Raw genomic sequence first — 17,149 nt, 5'->3', positions numbered from 1 at the left:
TTTTTTTTTTTTTCACAATTTTTCCCTAGCATGTTTTCTTTCAGCCTCGTATTTAAATCTTCATTACTACTCTTTGTTGTCAGGGCTTGCATTCAAGCTTCATCGGTCACCTATGCTATAATAAACACAAAATGAACAGTTGCACCTAAAACCCTGCACGCCTCTGCAGAATTACACAGTTTATTCCCTTCTCCTTTTTTTTGCAGCCGTAGTATTTGGAGAACCTCTGTCATGTATCTCCATTTGCCATGCTAGCAAGCAAGATGCAAGGCATGCAAGGTTTCTGCAGAGCTGGGCTTCTGTAAAACTGACTGTGCAGAAAGTGTGCTTTTTTCTTCCCTCTTTGATTTCTTCTTTTAATTTGTGCTAAACATTGTTACCAAGACAGTCTTGAAAACATGAGCTGAATACTACCAGATAGAGTACTTTTTACTGTCATTGTGTAATCCACTAATGATATGTAGAAGGTTAAGGTTCTCCGTGAACTCAGGTGACTGTTAACATGGAAAATTAAAGTCACCTCAATTTAAAGAAGTACTTAATATCTTAGAAGGCAATTAAAGTCACATTTTACATGGCAGTACTATTTATTAAATTGCTACTAATTCTTTGAGAAAAAAAAAAAAAAAAGTTTAACAAATGAAACGACCCAAATACCTCCAAATTAATTTTCATTGGAAGAACTCACCAGAAAAAAAAAATGCATTTACAGGATTATTGATTTTTGTAAATATACAGATTTTTCTTTCATAAACAAAACTATCTGGGAATGTAATCATAGCAATTGCTGAATGTTGAGATCTTGCCACATTAATCATGCACAATTTTTTGAAGTGCAGGACGCTTTCTTTTAAGATTTCTATTGCTGACTGTCTTTGCCCTTTGACCAGTGCTGGTGTGATCTCTTAAAAGGCTCCTAATGTTCTGAACTTTGAATTTCATTACATACCTCCCCTGTAACATATTTCTGCCTGCAAGGAGAATGGTTCAAAACCTTCTAGCAGTTTTTTTCTGTGCCCTGACAAGCGAGGTACCACCTTTAAAGATCAGTAATCTGTTTCTTTTTTAAGGTTGTTTGACTGAAAGCTTAGCAAGTGCCCCCAGAGAGGTGACCTCCGCAATGAATGCACACACACACTTCTTCAATTCTTCATGCACTGAGGATGTCAGTAAACAAATGATGTACACTTCAGAGCAACAGATACCACATGCCTGTGACCTTCAGGAAGACTGTTCACCTGCATATCACTCAAATTTGGGCCAAATTTTGACTGCTGGTGACTGGGAAGAGCAGCAGCTGCTTCGCCATGTATTGTGCTGTTTGAAAATGCCTGGCTTCAGAGGATAAACACCACCCAACCAAGTGTGACTGTAAAGGTTTAAAATCACACCTGCTGCATTTACGAACGACTTGCTGGACCTAGCAAGAAACCTAATGCTCTGGCATCCTTCTGTGTAAACAACACAAAGCTTCCGTGGACTTAAAATCCCTTCTTCACCCCATCCAAAGAAATGTTAACCACTGCCTGAGTGACCCGATCAGCCCCGCTCATCTTGCAGTTTATTTGCATGTAACCCTTAAGTGATCACTTTTGCTTTATCTCATGACAAACAAAATATTGTCACAGGACCAAAAGGACTTTGGACCTGGATGGGCAGAGGAGGACAACGCTCTCTGGAGTTGATCTCAGGCCACAGCCCTGCTTCTTTAGAATCGCTGTGTCTGTGAGCAAGCCTACATGTGAGACCAAACCATCCGAAATAAATGATCGAGGCACAGAGCTCATACTTTGGGGTGATCCTGCACTAAGAGATGTGACAGCCCACTGCTGCCCCAAAATTTGGGGCTGACTGGCATGTCACATGCCAGTGAAACACATTCAGGCTTTGAGGTCTTATGACCCATGTCGCTGTTTTCAAATAGGTTTATGAAGGAACTGAAAACTCATGAGGTAATGTTTATGTTTTAAGAGATGCTTCTTGTTTTAAGAGAAAAGCTGCATCAGGGAACCTTCCAAGTTTTGACATGTTTTTAGCAAATATGTCTTTCTGCAACATTTGTCATCGATAATCACAGAACTGTAAGGGTTGGAAGGGACCTCGAGAGATCATCAGGACCAACCCCCCAAAGTATTTAAGGCTGAAAAGAGGCCCTTTGGGCTTCAGTTTTGCAACTACATCTCCTGTCCTTGTCCACACCAGCGTGCTCCAGGCTTGGAAGGTGCAAATAGTTCCCATCTAACCAGCAGCACCACAGCTCCGCAGACAGCACCCCTGACACCCAACTGCTGGGAAAACGTGGTGTAAGCACCAGAGACGGACCAGTGGCCACCAAACACTTGCTGGCACACACCATAACAAGCCAAAAGCGTGACAGGGGAGAAACCCAAGCAGTTTGGGCTCAGCCCACCAGTGGAGGCTGCGAGCGGGGGGCAGCGCTGGAGCCCCCTCAGCCACCACCGGCTGCAGCGGGGCCGCCTCAGCCGCCCCCGAAATGGCGGCGCCGCCTCCGCCCGCCTTCCTCCTCCCGGCGACAGGGGCGGGAGCGGGGCTGGCGTCCCCAGCGAGGACACTCCTCCGGCGGAGGGACGAGTCCTCCCCTCCCGGCCCGCCTCTCGGTGTCGGGCAGGGCCGGCACAGCGGGCGGAGGGGCCGGGGGGCAGCGGCAGAGGGCAGGGGGCGGCCGGCTGAGGGGAGCCGCCGAGCCGGGAGGCAGCCGGGGCGGGCAGGTGCAGCGGCGGCAGGCTGAGGGGTTCCTGAAGGGAGATTAATTAAAATTACCGGGTGCTGCTCGAGGTGGGTGTTTTGTGGGTGTTTTATGGGGTGAGGTTCGGACTTGTGCCCTTTCGGGGTGGCTGGCACACGCTGGAGCTGAGCCTGCAGGTATGACAGTCGTTTTGCTTTCTTTCGGTGAATGCTCATGACCTTTTTTATTTTTTTTCCTATTTTTTTTTCCTCTGGTGCACAGATTTAAAAGCCGAATCCCGAAATGAGGAAGTTTTTTTTCGTGGAGCCGGTCATTTTCATCTACATGTTTGCTTCCTACTTGACCAGCCCGGTGGTGCAGCAGTTTATTTACCGGCGGCTGTGGGAGGAGGAGTACAATTCCACTTTCATTAGCAGCAGCAATACCAGTTCCTGCGAGCAAAACAAAAGTAGCCCGGCTTATATCAAGCAGAAGGTAAGAGTGAGGAAAAAATACAGCTGTAAGAATACGAAATGAAACTTTCAGCCAATAGGTGCTGCCTCAACATAACCTCCGTGTCTATAACCTTATTTAACCTTGTATGTGTAGAAAAGCCATAGATTTGCAAACTGCTATCGTTTTACTGTCTCCTTGCTCTTGTGTTGCACTGTACATAGTTGTCATGCTTTGAAGACTATGAATTATGTCCAGGAAGACACAGATAAATTCATCTCTTAGTGGTTGAAAAACATCTTAGAGGATCAGGCCCAAGCTGGCACTGGCCTTACTTGTCAAAGTACACAACTGAAGGCTCCCCTTCCAGTAACTCCAGTAACAGCTGTGCAAGTGTTTATGCACCACTGGTAGTGACTGCGACTTCTAGTCTTCTAGATAAGTATGTAGTTTACCAATCATCCCATGATTTTCAAGAATAAGGTCCAGTTTACAATGTATGTATATCAGAAGAATTCAAAGAATGAAAGGATAGGGGCCAATTTTTTTTTTTTCTACTTTTAAAATGTGAAAAATGACTCCGCTAATCTTTGCACAAACAAATACAGTTGATGTTTAACCAGTCAGAAAATCACTTGTCTGCCTTGTTGAAATACTAAGATGGCACAATGACAGCATCTTATGGTCAATTACATATTTAGCACGTTTTCATGGTCTAGCATGCTGGATAACCAGATGTTGATTGGGATCTCTGCTGTGGTAATTCAGTGCAGTTTTAATGCTAAATGTAAGGGCTGAGGGCTGTCAACAGAAGAGGTGATCATACTGCACTTTTCCTTTCCTTTCTTTCCTGTTGTTCTCCCTTCTTCACTAGATACATGTTGTATCTAGTAATTATTACAGTTAGAGGTTACAGTTAGAGGTTACAGCTTCGGTTGGATCAACAGAAGGCTCATCATTTTTCGAGTTCATGTTTGTTTTTCTGAAGCAGCAAATTGCGCTGACACACTCTATAGCCACATGATTGCAGAATCTAGCACGGGGATGACAGAGGGAACGTGTTTACAGAAGGATACAGCAGAATTGTCCTTGGCAACAACAGCTGGGACTTAGACTGGATTAAGTGGAACATGAAACTACATAGTAGAGTCAGAAAAGTAGGTGGCTTGGACTGTAAATTACACAGAATATGGAGTTAAATTACATAGAAAATGAAGTTTATGGAAGCTATCAGCCAGTATTCTATGCTGTTGAAAGGGTTTGCTGCAGTGTCACAGGTGGCACTAGAAAATTTTAGTCACATCTGAGATTTGAATCTGATGTGCTGCGTATGCACAGGACTGAACACCTGAGCTTGTCAACCTCATTTGTCATATATAAAAGAAAATTTCAAATAGTACATGCTTCCATTGAAGGTAATTAAATAAATAGTTCAGAATTTTTAGCACGGAGTTGGTTCTTTCTCAGGTGACACAAGTAGAAAGAATTTGAAAATAAAAAGGTGAATAGAATTCCAGTCCAGCATGCATTCTGGGCTGCCTGATCAGCCAAGGGAGGTTATATATGCCACTCATTAGAACTGATTTGAAGATAATAACCAATGATTGGCTCCATAATGGTTGTATGTTCCTCCCCCAAAGTGTTTTTCTTTAGTGTCGTCTCCTCATTTGGTGCTGCATGTGGGCATTTTGTCATACGATGTTGTGTCAGTGCAAAGGGCAACTATAAGAATTATGCGTGGTGCTTGCAATTGCAGTCACAGATCCCATCAAGAAACCTACATTTCACAGACATTTCTGCACTTTGCATTTGCTAGTGCCTCCTAAATTCAGCCTGATCTTCAAACTGAGATCACAGATGTTTCAGGATATAAGGCTTGATTTCTGTTTTGGCAAAACACTGAAGCAGAATGCTTAGTTTCACCTGAATTTTAGATAGTGTCTCTGATTGATATGACAGTGAATTTACAAATTACACTATTTGGGGCCTAAAGGAAACAAAGTGTGTTTTCTGTAAACAAAGGAAACGATACTTGAAAATAAAAGTCCTTAAGGATGGTAGTTGAGTAATGGCCAATAGAACTTCTTTGTTTCCCTTTCCTGACAAATTTCCATTCCCTTCATTTACACGATTGTCCACAGGCCATGAATTATTGAACAGTCACGCTCTTGTCTGGATGACTAGCCTGTATTTTTGTACCATACTTGTTAGCACAGTATGTGAATATAAAACTCTCAAAGCAGCCATTAATTTCAGCAGAACCTGGTGTCTGTGCTGAGCAATAATCCCGTGTATGGTGAAAAGGGTAGATCCAGTAATGCAGTCCCAAGGCCTTTGCCGATGATGTAAGTAGGTGTTTTGGATTTTCCAAGATCCTTCTAACTGAATTATATATAAACACAGTAAATTTTACTGTTGGGAATGTTTGGTGTTAACTTTTAGAGGGACAACTCTTTTATCAGTTGGTTTAGTTTAAATCCTTCAGTTTTGAGAATGCAGAAGCTTTTTACTAATCTCATCTGTTTCAAAACAGAACATAAAAAGAAATTGAAGTCAAAATCACTTGAAGCCTGCAAAGAAAGTAGACTGTAGTTCAAAATGATAGTCTTGGCAGTTTTTAGATTGATTATTTTTTTGGATCTGAAGGAACCATAGTAATTTTTATAATAAATGAAAAGTAATTAAACTACAAGCTGGAACATTCTAATCACTGGCTTGAATAATCATTTTTCTATCTTAGGAAGAGCTGTACTATTAATTAAATATTGTTTATCACTTAGAACATGCGTTTTCTGTTGTCACTCGCTAATATTTTTTAATTTAATGAGCCTGTCTATTTATCTTATCCTGTACATTGTAGCTTCAGGCAAAACACTTCTCCTGTAATTTAATTCTTACATAAGTGAATCATTTCTTCATTTGCTTGCTTTTAATTTGGAAATCTGTATTTTTGAGAATTACTTCTATTCAGCGTGAACGTTTTTTTTCAGAGTAGAGTAAATTTACAGATTAGAAAAACTAGACCTTTGATTATTTTTTTTTAGTTACATTGACTTTAATAGTTACAGGATTGTAAAGAAGCTGAGGGTTTGAGCAGTCATTTTCCGTATTAATTTCTGTTGGTTTTATAAAAACTTGAAGGGGTGCAGTCAAGTTCCTTACACTCTTAACGGGAATTTTTCTTTACTCCTGTCTCTTAGTCATCTTGTCAGTAGGCAGCGAGTCATTTATGTCAGCAGGGTTATGGTCACTTGGGGTATCTGGATTTGTAGCCACCTTCTTTATGTTGCACTCCTACTTCCTAAACTATAAGACCCAAGTCTTTGTTGTTTTATTCCTCCCATTTCATACTTATTTATGTTTTAGTGATATTTGTCTTGTATGGTTAACATCATTTAGAATAGATTTAGTTAGATTTAGCTAGATTTAGTTTTATTTCCAGTATACTAGCATTTCTATGTTGGTCTTGTCTTAGAACCTGATACTAGTAAAGAAGCAATGCCTGCAACAATGCAAGAGTTCTCTTTGCGTGATAAACTGTACAAAAAGCACAACCTGTTAAAGAATGTGTTTTGTTGTTTTTTTTTTTTGTTTGTTTTTTTTCAGGCTTTATAAACGCCTTTACTCATTGCCCTGGAGTTGCCTGTGCTTTGTTTGCTACGCCCCATTTGCTGAGTTGCTTCCCTTTGCATTGACACTATCTTTTCAGAGCAAATAATGTCCCTTCCCGTGCTAGTCCTGCTGCCTTTCTCCTCTGAGTTTAGTAGTTTAAATCGCTTCCTTTCCTACAGTTTTCTTCTCTGGGCTGTCGGGCTTCCCACTGCACTGCTATATTCTGTAGACAGAGGCCCCCAGCACAAGAAGGACAAGGATCTGTTAGAGTGAGTCCAGAGCAGGGCCACAAAGATGATCAGAGTGCTGGAGCACCTCTGCTATGAAGAAAGGCTGAGAGAGCTGGGGCTGTTCAACGTAAAGAAGAAGAAGGCTCCTGGGAGACCTCATTGCAACCTTTCAAGACTTACAGGGGTCTTACAAAAAAAAGATGGAGAAGGACTCTTTACTTGGGTAGATGATGTTAGGACAAGGGGGAATGGTCTCAAACTAAAAGAGGGGAGATTTAGATCAGATATTAGGAGGAAATTCTTCCCTCGGAGGGTGGTGAGGCCCTGGCACAGGTTGCCCAGAGAAGCTGTGGATGCCCCATCCCTGGAGGTGCTCAAGGCCAGGCTGGATGGGGCTTTGGGCAACCTGGTGTGGTGGGAGGTGTCCCTGCCCATGGCAGGGGGTTGGAACTGGGTGGGCTTTAAGGTCTCTTCCAACCCAAACCATTTTGTGATCCTATGTTCCAATGGCTTCCTTACCCACTGCATATAGGCCACATTTTATTCCTTGTTCTCAAGCACAGCCAGCAGGAATGCAGAATAAAGTTCACTGCTTCTCTCCTAACATCTGGTACTTGTCCCAAAATCTGTCAGCAGGGAGGGAGTTAAAGATCAGAATATCATTTTACATCTCAGTTTGTTCAATCTAAATGTTTTTGACCGTTCCAGGGTGGCTACAGTGCTGGCCAGCAGACATTATGAATCCTAAGGTAGTCAGATACCATCAGAGAAGAAAGTAAATTACTCTAAAGTGTTAAGGGACTTGCAGGCTTTCCCTGAGTGCCTCAGCATGAGCTTAATTTTCCTCTTGCAATAAAACCTTATATCTTGTAAACAAAGAAAGATGTTGAGCTAGAAACTGATGGTCTTTGCCTGTAAATATAAATAAGAATTCATAAGGCCTTAAAAGTTGCCCTAAGTACTTTCCTGAAAATTCTGGTGCTTTTTTTTTTTCATCGTTTGGATGCTTCTTGGTGGGGATTGTGTTGGCTACAGAGGAAGCACCAGAAACTTGTAAAACAGATGGCTTAAAGACAGGCTTAGAAAGCAGGAAAGACTTTCATGCCTATACTTTCTCCTGATTCTTGGAGAATGCAGCCCCCTGCCCAGCTCCGTGTGACACTTCAGAGAAATGTCAGAGTGGCTTTGCTCCCTGCATCTGAAGGTTTTATTTTGTGGGATGATTTGGTAGGAAGGGTTTGTATGAACGAAGTTACTGCCTTCTCTGCTGCTGCTCTTTATTCTGGTCTGCTTGTTCTCTTTGAAGGGGCTGTTGGGACTGCTGTTTGTCTAGCCTGCATGAATATATTAAAAGCATGATCTGAATCCATTGCATGATGCTTTCTATTGCTTAAGTGTAGTATTATATGTATTTTCAATGTATTACAGTGTTAACTATTATTTTTTCTTTTCTCTTTGCAGGGAGTTCAAGAAAAGACTTCTCTATTTAATATGCAGCTGGACTTAACTGCGGCAGTTCCCAGCCTTGTAGTTGCCTTTATCATTGTAGCTAACGGAGATCGCCAGGGACGAAAAAGATCTTTAGTTTTACCATCAGTGGGAGCTTTGATTGCAGATATTTTCCAGACTTTAATATCATATTTTTCCTTGCCACTCTCTGTCCTATTTGCGGCTACGTTTATTTCTGGACTGTTTGGGAGTATGGCAACTTTTCTTGGAGGAGGCTTTGCTTATATAGCGGATCTGTGTCATGACGAGAAGCAGAAAACAACGCGAATAGCTGTGGTTGACTTGATTTTTGGAGTTGTATCTGGATTGGCAGGACTGTCTTCTGGCTACATTTTAAGAGAAATGGGTTTTACGTGGACATTTGGGACGGCATCTCTGCTTCATGTTGTCAATATTATCTATATTATATTTTTTCTGGAAGACACAGTAAGCATATCTGAATCCCAGCAACAAGCACAAGTATCTTTTAAAGAACTTCTAAAAGAAACATTTTCTGGAGTGTACATGCTTTTTAAAACTGCCCCTTCTAAAAAGAGAATTTTAATAATTGTGTTACTTTTTACATTTATGACTTACTTGTTTACCGTGTTTGGTGGGAGTTCGCTTTTTACACTGTATGAACTGAATGAGCCACTCTGCTGGAATGAAGTATACATCGGATATGGAGCAGCTGCATTCACTTCTGTCTCTCTTACCAGTTTTTTAGGAGTTTACTTTTTTTCAAAATGTCTCAAAGACATTTATATTGTATTTATTGGGATATTTTCTTACGTTGGAGGAATAGTCATGGCTGCCTTTGCCAAAACAACACTGCTTATGTTTCTAGGTGAGTTCAGAATCATTCAGTCCATGCTCAAAAACATAAAAGAAAATAGTACTACGTTATCTTTAGCAACTGGTGTTGGTAAATATTGGATATACCTCCTTGAAAGGATCATAATGAGGTAAAACAGACAAGGTTGGGTAATGCCGATTTAGGATTTAATTAAAAAATGAATAGTGTGGAGAGCAAATTACTTGCTTATGCTTTGGGTTTAGTGCCATATAGACATATTGGATTTAGGAATTTACAATTCATTTACCACGTGTCTGTAAAATCCTGGATTTTTATTACTTTTATGTCTCACTACTGATTCGTTGCTTTACAGTAAGAGTGCCATCTTTATTCTGCCTTATGCCTGTTCCTGTTCTCCGATCCATGCTGTCAAAAGTGGTTCTCCCCAGCGAACAGGGTGAGTGGGATTTGTTTTAAAATATATATATAATAAAATGGTATTTTAGAACAGAGATGCATCAAGGTTACTTTTAAACAAAAAGATACAGAATTGGTATTTCAAGACTGTGTTTTTTCCTTTAAGTTCCATATAATATGGCCCTACGTCATGATATTAATGGCTTTTGATTTTGAAGTTAATATTAAAAAGTTATGTTTAAAACTACTGCAAGTTTCAACCTTGAAAGGAGTTACTGATCTGGAAATAAAGATGGAGAACACAAAGCAGAAAAATGTTCGAGATTAATACAGATATTCATTGTAAATGTGACATGTAGAACAGGTTCTACATTCACAAGATTTTTGGCAGAGAAAGATAATATTTTTGTTGTTTTATCAATGTCACACTTTGTAATTTAGAAAGGTAGGCGTTAGGTGGCTAAAAGCAAAGGCCTTTTGGTACTTGTACTTGTCCCAAGGGATATAACATATTACTTCCAGAGATACTTTCTGTTGTGGAACACAAACACACAAAAAAAAAGCATGTGAGGCCTCAAAATATGGCTCTCGTGTCTCATATTTTGCTGTGACCAGATTTGAGGCGCACAGACCATCTAGAAGCATTCTTGTGAGCTGTTTGGTTTTATTTTTGAAAAAGAATTTCTTTAGATGCTGAAACAAAGATGTCATTGTACTGAACAATGCTAACATACACTTGGTTTTGCGATTTCTTGGCATTCTTCAGAGCTTTGGATTCTTGAGTAGTTTGATGCAGGGATCAGGTTGCCTCTTGCCACCCTTTTCTGCTTACCTATTGTGATTTTTGTTACAGTCCCATGAACATGAACGCGGCTTGGGAAAATGTGTTTAAAAGTACACTGATGAGTTAGACTGACATCCCAGTGGGTAGTTCAGCACAAAAAAAAATGATTGCTTCTTTCAAAAATCCCTTTCAAAAGGGATATGGTTACATGCTGAACCAGCAGTCTTTATTACTTTTCATTCCAAAGAGCCTCTTCCACATATAAGAACAAAAATTAGGAAAGGAGGAAAGAAGGAAGGGGAGAGTGAGAACAGAGAGGTGTACTGGAGCAGGTAAAGGATGGGGCTGTGCAGAAGATGTTGAGTGAGGATGAACAGCTTACGTTTTGTGTGATAAGTAGATTCTGTAAGTAGGTGTGGTGACAGGATAGCAGCAAAGAATAAGTTTTCACTAGCAAAACTTTTTTATTTTCATTTAAAGAGTCTTTTGTAGGAGTCCCCATGGAAGACACTGCCATAGCAAAGACATGTTATATATAATATATCATATTATATAGGTGTTTGTTACTTGCAAACATTGCAGATAGAGAGATCTTTTGAAACAAGTTTTAAAACTGTAGTATTTTGAAAGGGTTTCTGTGTTAATTTGTTCTGTTTGTAACCCATTCATTTGTTTTTGGCAGGTGCTGTGTTTGCTTGTATTGCCTGTTTAGAAGTTGTGACCGGCACTATTTCCCTTTTAGTTTTTAATGTTCTCTATGCAGCTACCGTTGCATGGTTTTCAGGCTTTAGCTTCCTCTTCTCAGCAGGCTTTTGTCTAATTCCACTGGGTGCACTGTGGTGAGTACATGGCAGGAGGGTCCTTCTGGCTGCTTTTACTAGTGATTTCTGTTTTGATGTGAGTTGAAGCTGAATGGCTTAAGGCATTCTCAAACTTCACTATTTTCTAATGTACTGAATGTAATTTGTGTAGCCTTCCCTTTGGTTTCCACACAATTATATATAGCTTATATACATCAGGCCTATGAAAGGTGCTCTGAGACTTGTGTGCAGGATGCTGCTTGGAGTGAGGCAGAGCTGAGACTAGGATAAGATGTCTTCTACTGGGGGACAGGACAGGACAGGAGGGAGGGAGCCCCAGCTGTGGAGAGCTGTTTTGTCTCATGAAGCTTGTGATCGCTTCTCCAAGAGCTGCTGCCAGTTGCTGTAGTTCCTGCTGCTTCTCTCTTCAACACCTACCCTCGAACACCTTGCTAGAGATTTCCCACAGTCAGTCCAGTTCGAGCCCTGATCCAGCTAGCTAGCTCCTCACAAATTCATGCTGTGAATTTGTCTCCTAATTCCCCCAAACTGAAATCTGTCCTGAATTCACTACGAGATGGATATGCTGTACCCCTGACTGCATGTGTGTGCCTTTCCTTGGTTTGAGACTTACACATGCCTTCCACACAGAACTGAAGTAACAGATTGGTGTAAGGCCACGAGCGTAGTTTTGCAGCCCTTGTAGGTGCTAGTGGGGTTTATAAATATGATCAAACACCCAGTAAATTCAATGGAAAGCTATCTTTCCACGTCATTGGTCATGGATACATTGTGACTCAGAGCCACTGAAACCTGTAAAAGGTCTGCACTAACTTTAAGCCCCATGTGAATAAACCTCTAGACGTGTTTAAAAATACTACTCTATAGTACTTGCATATAATCGTATTTAATGACCATCTAGTCAGTGAAAGATCATTTTTCATGAGTATTCACAAAAGCTGAGTTCACTTTACATTATTTGAGTATAAATTATGTCTTTTTAGGATGCTGGAACATAGATCTAAATGGCAAAAGGATCACTTCATTAAATAGATTTATATTCAGAAAAAGAAAAAAGGTTTTTATCTTAAGAGGATGGTACTTCTGCTGGAGAATTGTATCCGCAGCAGAAGCATTTACCTTGCAGAAACACCTTACATAGCCTTTACCTCAGTCAACTTTTATCTGTACATCAGCTGCATTTTCAGTTTTACACGGGCAGTGATTGTGCTATAAATCTGGCACAATTCACATACTTTCAAACCTGTTCCTGCATGACCACGGTATTTTACTCAGTTTATTCAGAGAAGTTGCACAAATGGCATCTCAGAAGAAGACTAAGATAGTGGTGGATCTCAGACCTTATGGAACTGAAGGAAAGGGGCCTTGGGCTGCAAGTAGAGAATACTTTTTAGTAAGGTAATAAAAGTAGAGGAGTTCAGTTTTATGGCTGTAAGTGTTTTTGTGTTATGAAATATTAGTTTAGTTCAGTGCTGCATGGTATAAAAAAGTTTCTTTTAAATCAGTATTCTCTCCTGAGAATGTACTGAGCAAAAGTTGACAACTGTTTACTATGAAATCACACCATCCTGGAATGAAAACTAGTCCTTCATCATCATAAATTTAGGAAAGCTATTTATCTTTTTCTTCCATCATTATTGTCTCAAATATCCCACCCTTTCAGTAACCTCTCTCTAAAACCTTTCTTCTGAGTGTGTCAGGTAATCTTACTGTTTGAGAGCAGGAAGGGTATTAGTTCCAGTCTGTAATAAATAAGGCCTGGTAGTTTAGTGCTTTTCACAGACAGCAGAAATGATTTCACCTACTTTGAGTAATAAGGGGGAAGAAATGTCATTGTTTTTGTTTACTAAGATATGTCAGCTGCATTGTGCTGCAGAAGATGGCTGTAACAGAACTTTCGGGTGTGTTTGTTGCTGAATCAGCACGCTATACTGAAGTATCTCAGCTAAAGATATCTGTCTTATCTGTGTCTTGCAGCTGGCTTCTGTGCACAAGCTGGAATGGGGAGGACTTGGCTCTGCTTGTACCTGACGAAGTATCCAGCATAGACAGTGTTGATAGTTGAACAAAGGGTTCAGCTACCTGACTTTTATCTGACGTGCAGTGGCAGAGACCACATGTCTTACCGAGACCACAGAGATAACACACAAGTTGCAGATGAAATCTACAACTAGCACTGAATTGGTAGCACTCTATATCCAGTCTCTTTTTAGCACTTAGATAAAACAATCTCCTGTACCTAACTATGCAAGTAGGCTGGCAATGGAGATTTTCATGCTGCTTTCAGCATGGAGAAAAAGTAAGGTAGGATGACACTCTTTCACCACTTACCCATTCTCAAGTTTGAAAATGTCAGCTGGGGATTGTGATACATCTTGTATCGTTCTAAGTGGGGTGACAGAGATAAGTTTATCAGCCCCTTACCCAGAGGGTGTTGGCAATTCTGAAGCTGCTGGAGCTCATGCCAGCTGTGCGTGCAGCCCACTGTGTACATCTGAAAAGGTCTGTCTTAACTGGGGAAGCCCACAAAACTGTCTAAAATTACTAAACCTAAAGGTACTTTTTGTTTTCTTTCTGAAAAACTGGAAGCAATACTTGTACCTGCTGTAACGAGACTGCTCTGCAGTTAGCAAAGAATGTTTGTGCAAGTTTAATGTATGATGTGTGGACCTCGCCTGTGACTTAGTTCTTAAAATAGATTTTCATGCAGAACTGCCATACTTAGAAAATTTCCAGCTTGCAGAGTGTGAAGTTAGGCCTATGCCTACATTTTACAGAGGCCATATTGCACATTTATTTTTACATTATAAATTTCTCATTGTCTTATATATATTAGGGACTACATATAGACAAGTCTATTTTTTGTCCCATAGATGTCTTCCAGCTAAGCTGGCTTTAATGAAGTTGTTTTGTTTGTTTGTTTTTTTAGTGAAACGCTGTAATAGAATTATTTTCAGAGGATCTTTTATTATTTTTTTTAATAATTTTAAAAAAATCTGAACCACATATCTAAGCATTTGCAATGAATGCAATAATTTATTAGCATTTGAATAGCATTTCTTATCTCCCAGTCGCTCTACAAATGCTATTGTGAACCTCCCTCCACAATAGATACTATCCTCCCTGTTTCAGAGACAGAGAAATCGACAGAGAGGGCCACAGTGCAAATCGGTGAGAGTGCTAACCCTAGAAATCAATCTCTGTGTTGATTCTTCAGCTTTTTGTTTGAGTTCTGTATGTAGAAACTAGACAGAGCGTTAGCTTCTGGAATGCACAGCACAGCAGAAGTGTGAATGTAAACACCATGTTGAAGACCACAGCCATGTATTATTTTCAGACTGAGTTTTACAGCCAATATTGTCCTCATCCCTGAAAGTACAGGTAGGTAGTATGTGACTTTCTACTCCTACAAACAACTAGGTAGAAAAATCAAAAGAACAGTAAGTGGTTGACATTTACAGGTGGAAAACTCTAGGAAAACAACTGTGATATGGGAACTGACTTTGCTTGCACAGTGTGTGATAAAAATGAGGACAGCCATGAGGATGTAGCATATGCTGTATTATCAAAGATCTACTTACAGCCATTAATACTTGTCCCATCAAAGATTACTTCTCAGAGGTACTCCACCAACAAATATTAGCACGTCACCATGATGATGCTATTGCAGATCCTTTCTGTTTAAACAATATTGTTTCCATACTGCACATCCTGATCACTGAGATGTTTGCAAGCGGGGTCAAATAAGGTAAATGAGAGTTTATATTATCCATGAAATTGTAGAATGGCTTAGGTTGGAAGGAGCCTTAAAGGCCACTCAGTCCTAACCCCTTGCCATGGGCAGGGACACCTCCCACCACACCAGGTTGCCCAAAGCCCCATCCAGCCTGGCCTTGAGCACCTCCAGGGATGGGGCATCCACAGCTTCTCTGGACAGCCTGTGTCAGGGCTCTCCACCTGAATCCAGGGGAATGCTATTAAACATAGCCTGCGCTTACATTTCTGTCCTTATGGACCAAGGCTGATGTTGCCAATTTAAGTTCATTAGCTTTTTCTAGCTACTTTATATACTAGTCAGTAAATAAAACTGATGAACTCTCTTCTCCTGAGGTGTCTGAGTTGCTGACAAGTTGCTGAAATGAGCTGTGTTTTAGAATAATCACTGGGTCCAAAACATAGCAAGTAATTGGAAAGAGTTTAAGAATACACTGATGTAAGGGATTTCAGCACAAAGACTACATTGTCATTCTTTCCTCTTCATTATGCACTTTTGTAAGACTTCATGAAATTAACTATTTTGCACAAAACGCCTGGAAAAAGTAAAAACAAGTGAAAGGGTATATGCCCTCACTTCTTCAATGCAGACCTCTGCCAGCTCTCTACAGGTAGCGACAAAGTAAGCCAGTTCCACAGCAGCATTCAGTTTGAGGACGAGAAGGTGCATGTGCACTTTGGGAATGGCTTTGGTAAGGTTTGATTTTGCTGTATGAATTATTGGCTGTTTGCAGAATATTTCTGGTGGACACAGAATGTGAATTGAGATCAAAGCACATCAATACGAATTGTGTTAAAGTGTATGGTACAAGCTGAGGAAATTAGGTACTAATGTGCTTCATATTATTAAATCAAAATCCTCCAAGTTTGTTGTAGTTGTTTTATTTCTATACAAATACAATTATTTTGACAAATTAATAGCAAAATTCGGTCTTTTGAACTGTGTTGTATGTTGTTCTTGATACGGCTTTTGACAAATGCCCAACAGGAGGACAGGTGGAGTAATGTTATGTAAACAGAAGCAGCAGCACTATGGCATCGTCTATTTTTGCAGTGATAACAAACAAACAGTGGTGCAGGAAGACGTGTTTCTGCTTTCCTTCAGTGCTGGGGAGAGGCAAGGCTGCTGCCCAGAACATCAGCACAGATAGGAGGTGGGGAACTGCAGAGCAGGGACAACGTTGCTGCCTGCAAGAAGTCAGGTTCAGGACATGGGTAGGAAGCTTGTGGCAGCTTTAAGCATACTGAAAAGCACTTGGCCTCAGCCCTGTTTGACTCCCATTACTTTAACAGCATACCACATAAATTCTTAATGTGCCTCTTAAATAGACCATTTGCTTTCCAGCCTGGCTAACCCTTAAAAGTGGCTTCCTTCAGGCAGGATGAACAATGAAGTTTCCTTGCTCTGAATATGGCTCGATCTCACTGAAGATGAAGTATACTAAACTTTGAACAAAACCACCTAGAAATTAAGGCCGGCTTCCTAATATGTCCACTCTGCTTTCACTAATAAGAATCTCTAATAAATTACTTGTCTTAATGTAGTTTTGCTCAGGTGCAAGAGCATCCAGCTTTCAACCTGCACCAGGAAAGGCTGACCAGCTACATAAGCAGAGGCAGGGAGTTTATAGTAGCAGTCCTTGAACAACTGGGCCAACTGTTTTCTGCACACCCATTCCTGGAACAGTGCCGGTAGGAAGGCAGACCTGAAAATCCTCCTACGGTATCTTAGATCATCCCAGACCTGCCTAGGTAATCTCTTAGCCTTTCTGGCCTGACCCAGTTTGCTTTACAACAGCTTACTCTTGCTTTATACATAATTGCCAAGAAACTTAAGCCATTTATAAATTAGCAGCCAATCCCACTAGCCAATGAAGTATACCAGCTCACAGAAAGTACAGCAACATAAGATAGTGAGTAGGTTTGTCCTTTAAATTTATTCGTCCCATTGTTTAAGTTCACTGAGGCAAAAAACACAAGTCTTAATTTGTATTTCATAGCAAAAACCTCTAATCTCTCCAACTCTCAATAGGCAATTTTCACTCTTAAATGAATACATATAAAGTAAATAAAACATCCAGTAAAGTA

The 17,149-nt window shown here is 40.5% G+C and overlaps 1 protein-coding gene across 2 annotated transcripts; it reads left to right on the top strand.

Moving 5' to 3' along the window:
- The first annotated feature begins 2,575 nt into the window (after nt 1-2,575).
- SLC46A3 (solute carrier family 46 member 3) lies at nt 2,576-17,149 on the top strand. Of its 2 annotated transcripts, XM_068672266.1 has the most exons (6): nt 2,577-2,796; nt 2,969-3,181; nt 8,443-9,316; nt 9,639-9,722; nt 11,149-11,305; nt 13,265-17,149. In XM_068672266.1, exons 2-6 carry the CDS (start codon nt 2,990-2,992, stop codon nt 13,350-13,352), a joined length of 1,395 nt encoding a protein of 464 aa, XP_068528367.1. In that variant the 5' UTR covers nt 2,577-2,796; nt 2,969-2,989; the 3' UTR covers nt 13,353-17,149. The 2 variants fall into 2 exon arrangements, with proteins under 2 accessions (XP_068528376.1, XP_068528367.1); XM_068672275.1 differs by lacking the exon at nt 11,149-11,305 and having other exon boundaries at nt 2,576-2,796.

The sequence above is a fragment of the Anas acuta genome, chromosome 1 (genome assembly GCF_963932015.1).
Source record: "Anas acuta chromosome 1, bAnaAcu1.1, whole genome shotgun sequence".
In the NCBI taxonomy this organism is placed as follows: Eukaryota; Metazoa; Chordata; class Aves; order Anseriformes; family Anatidae; genus Anas; species Anas acuta.
The sequence above is the reverse complement of the archived record's forward strand: the minus strand, read 5'-3'. Positions and strand labels throughout refer to the sequence as shown.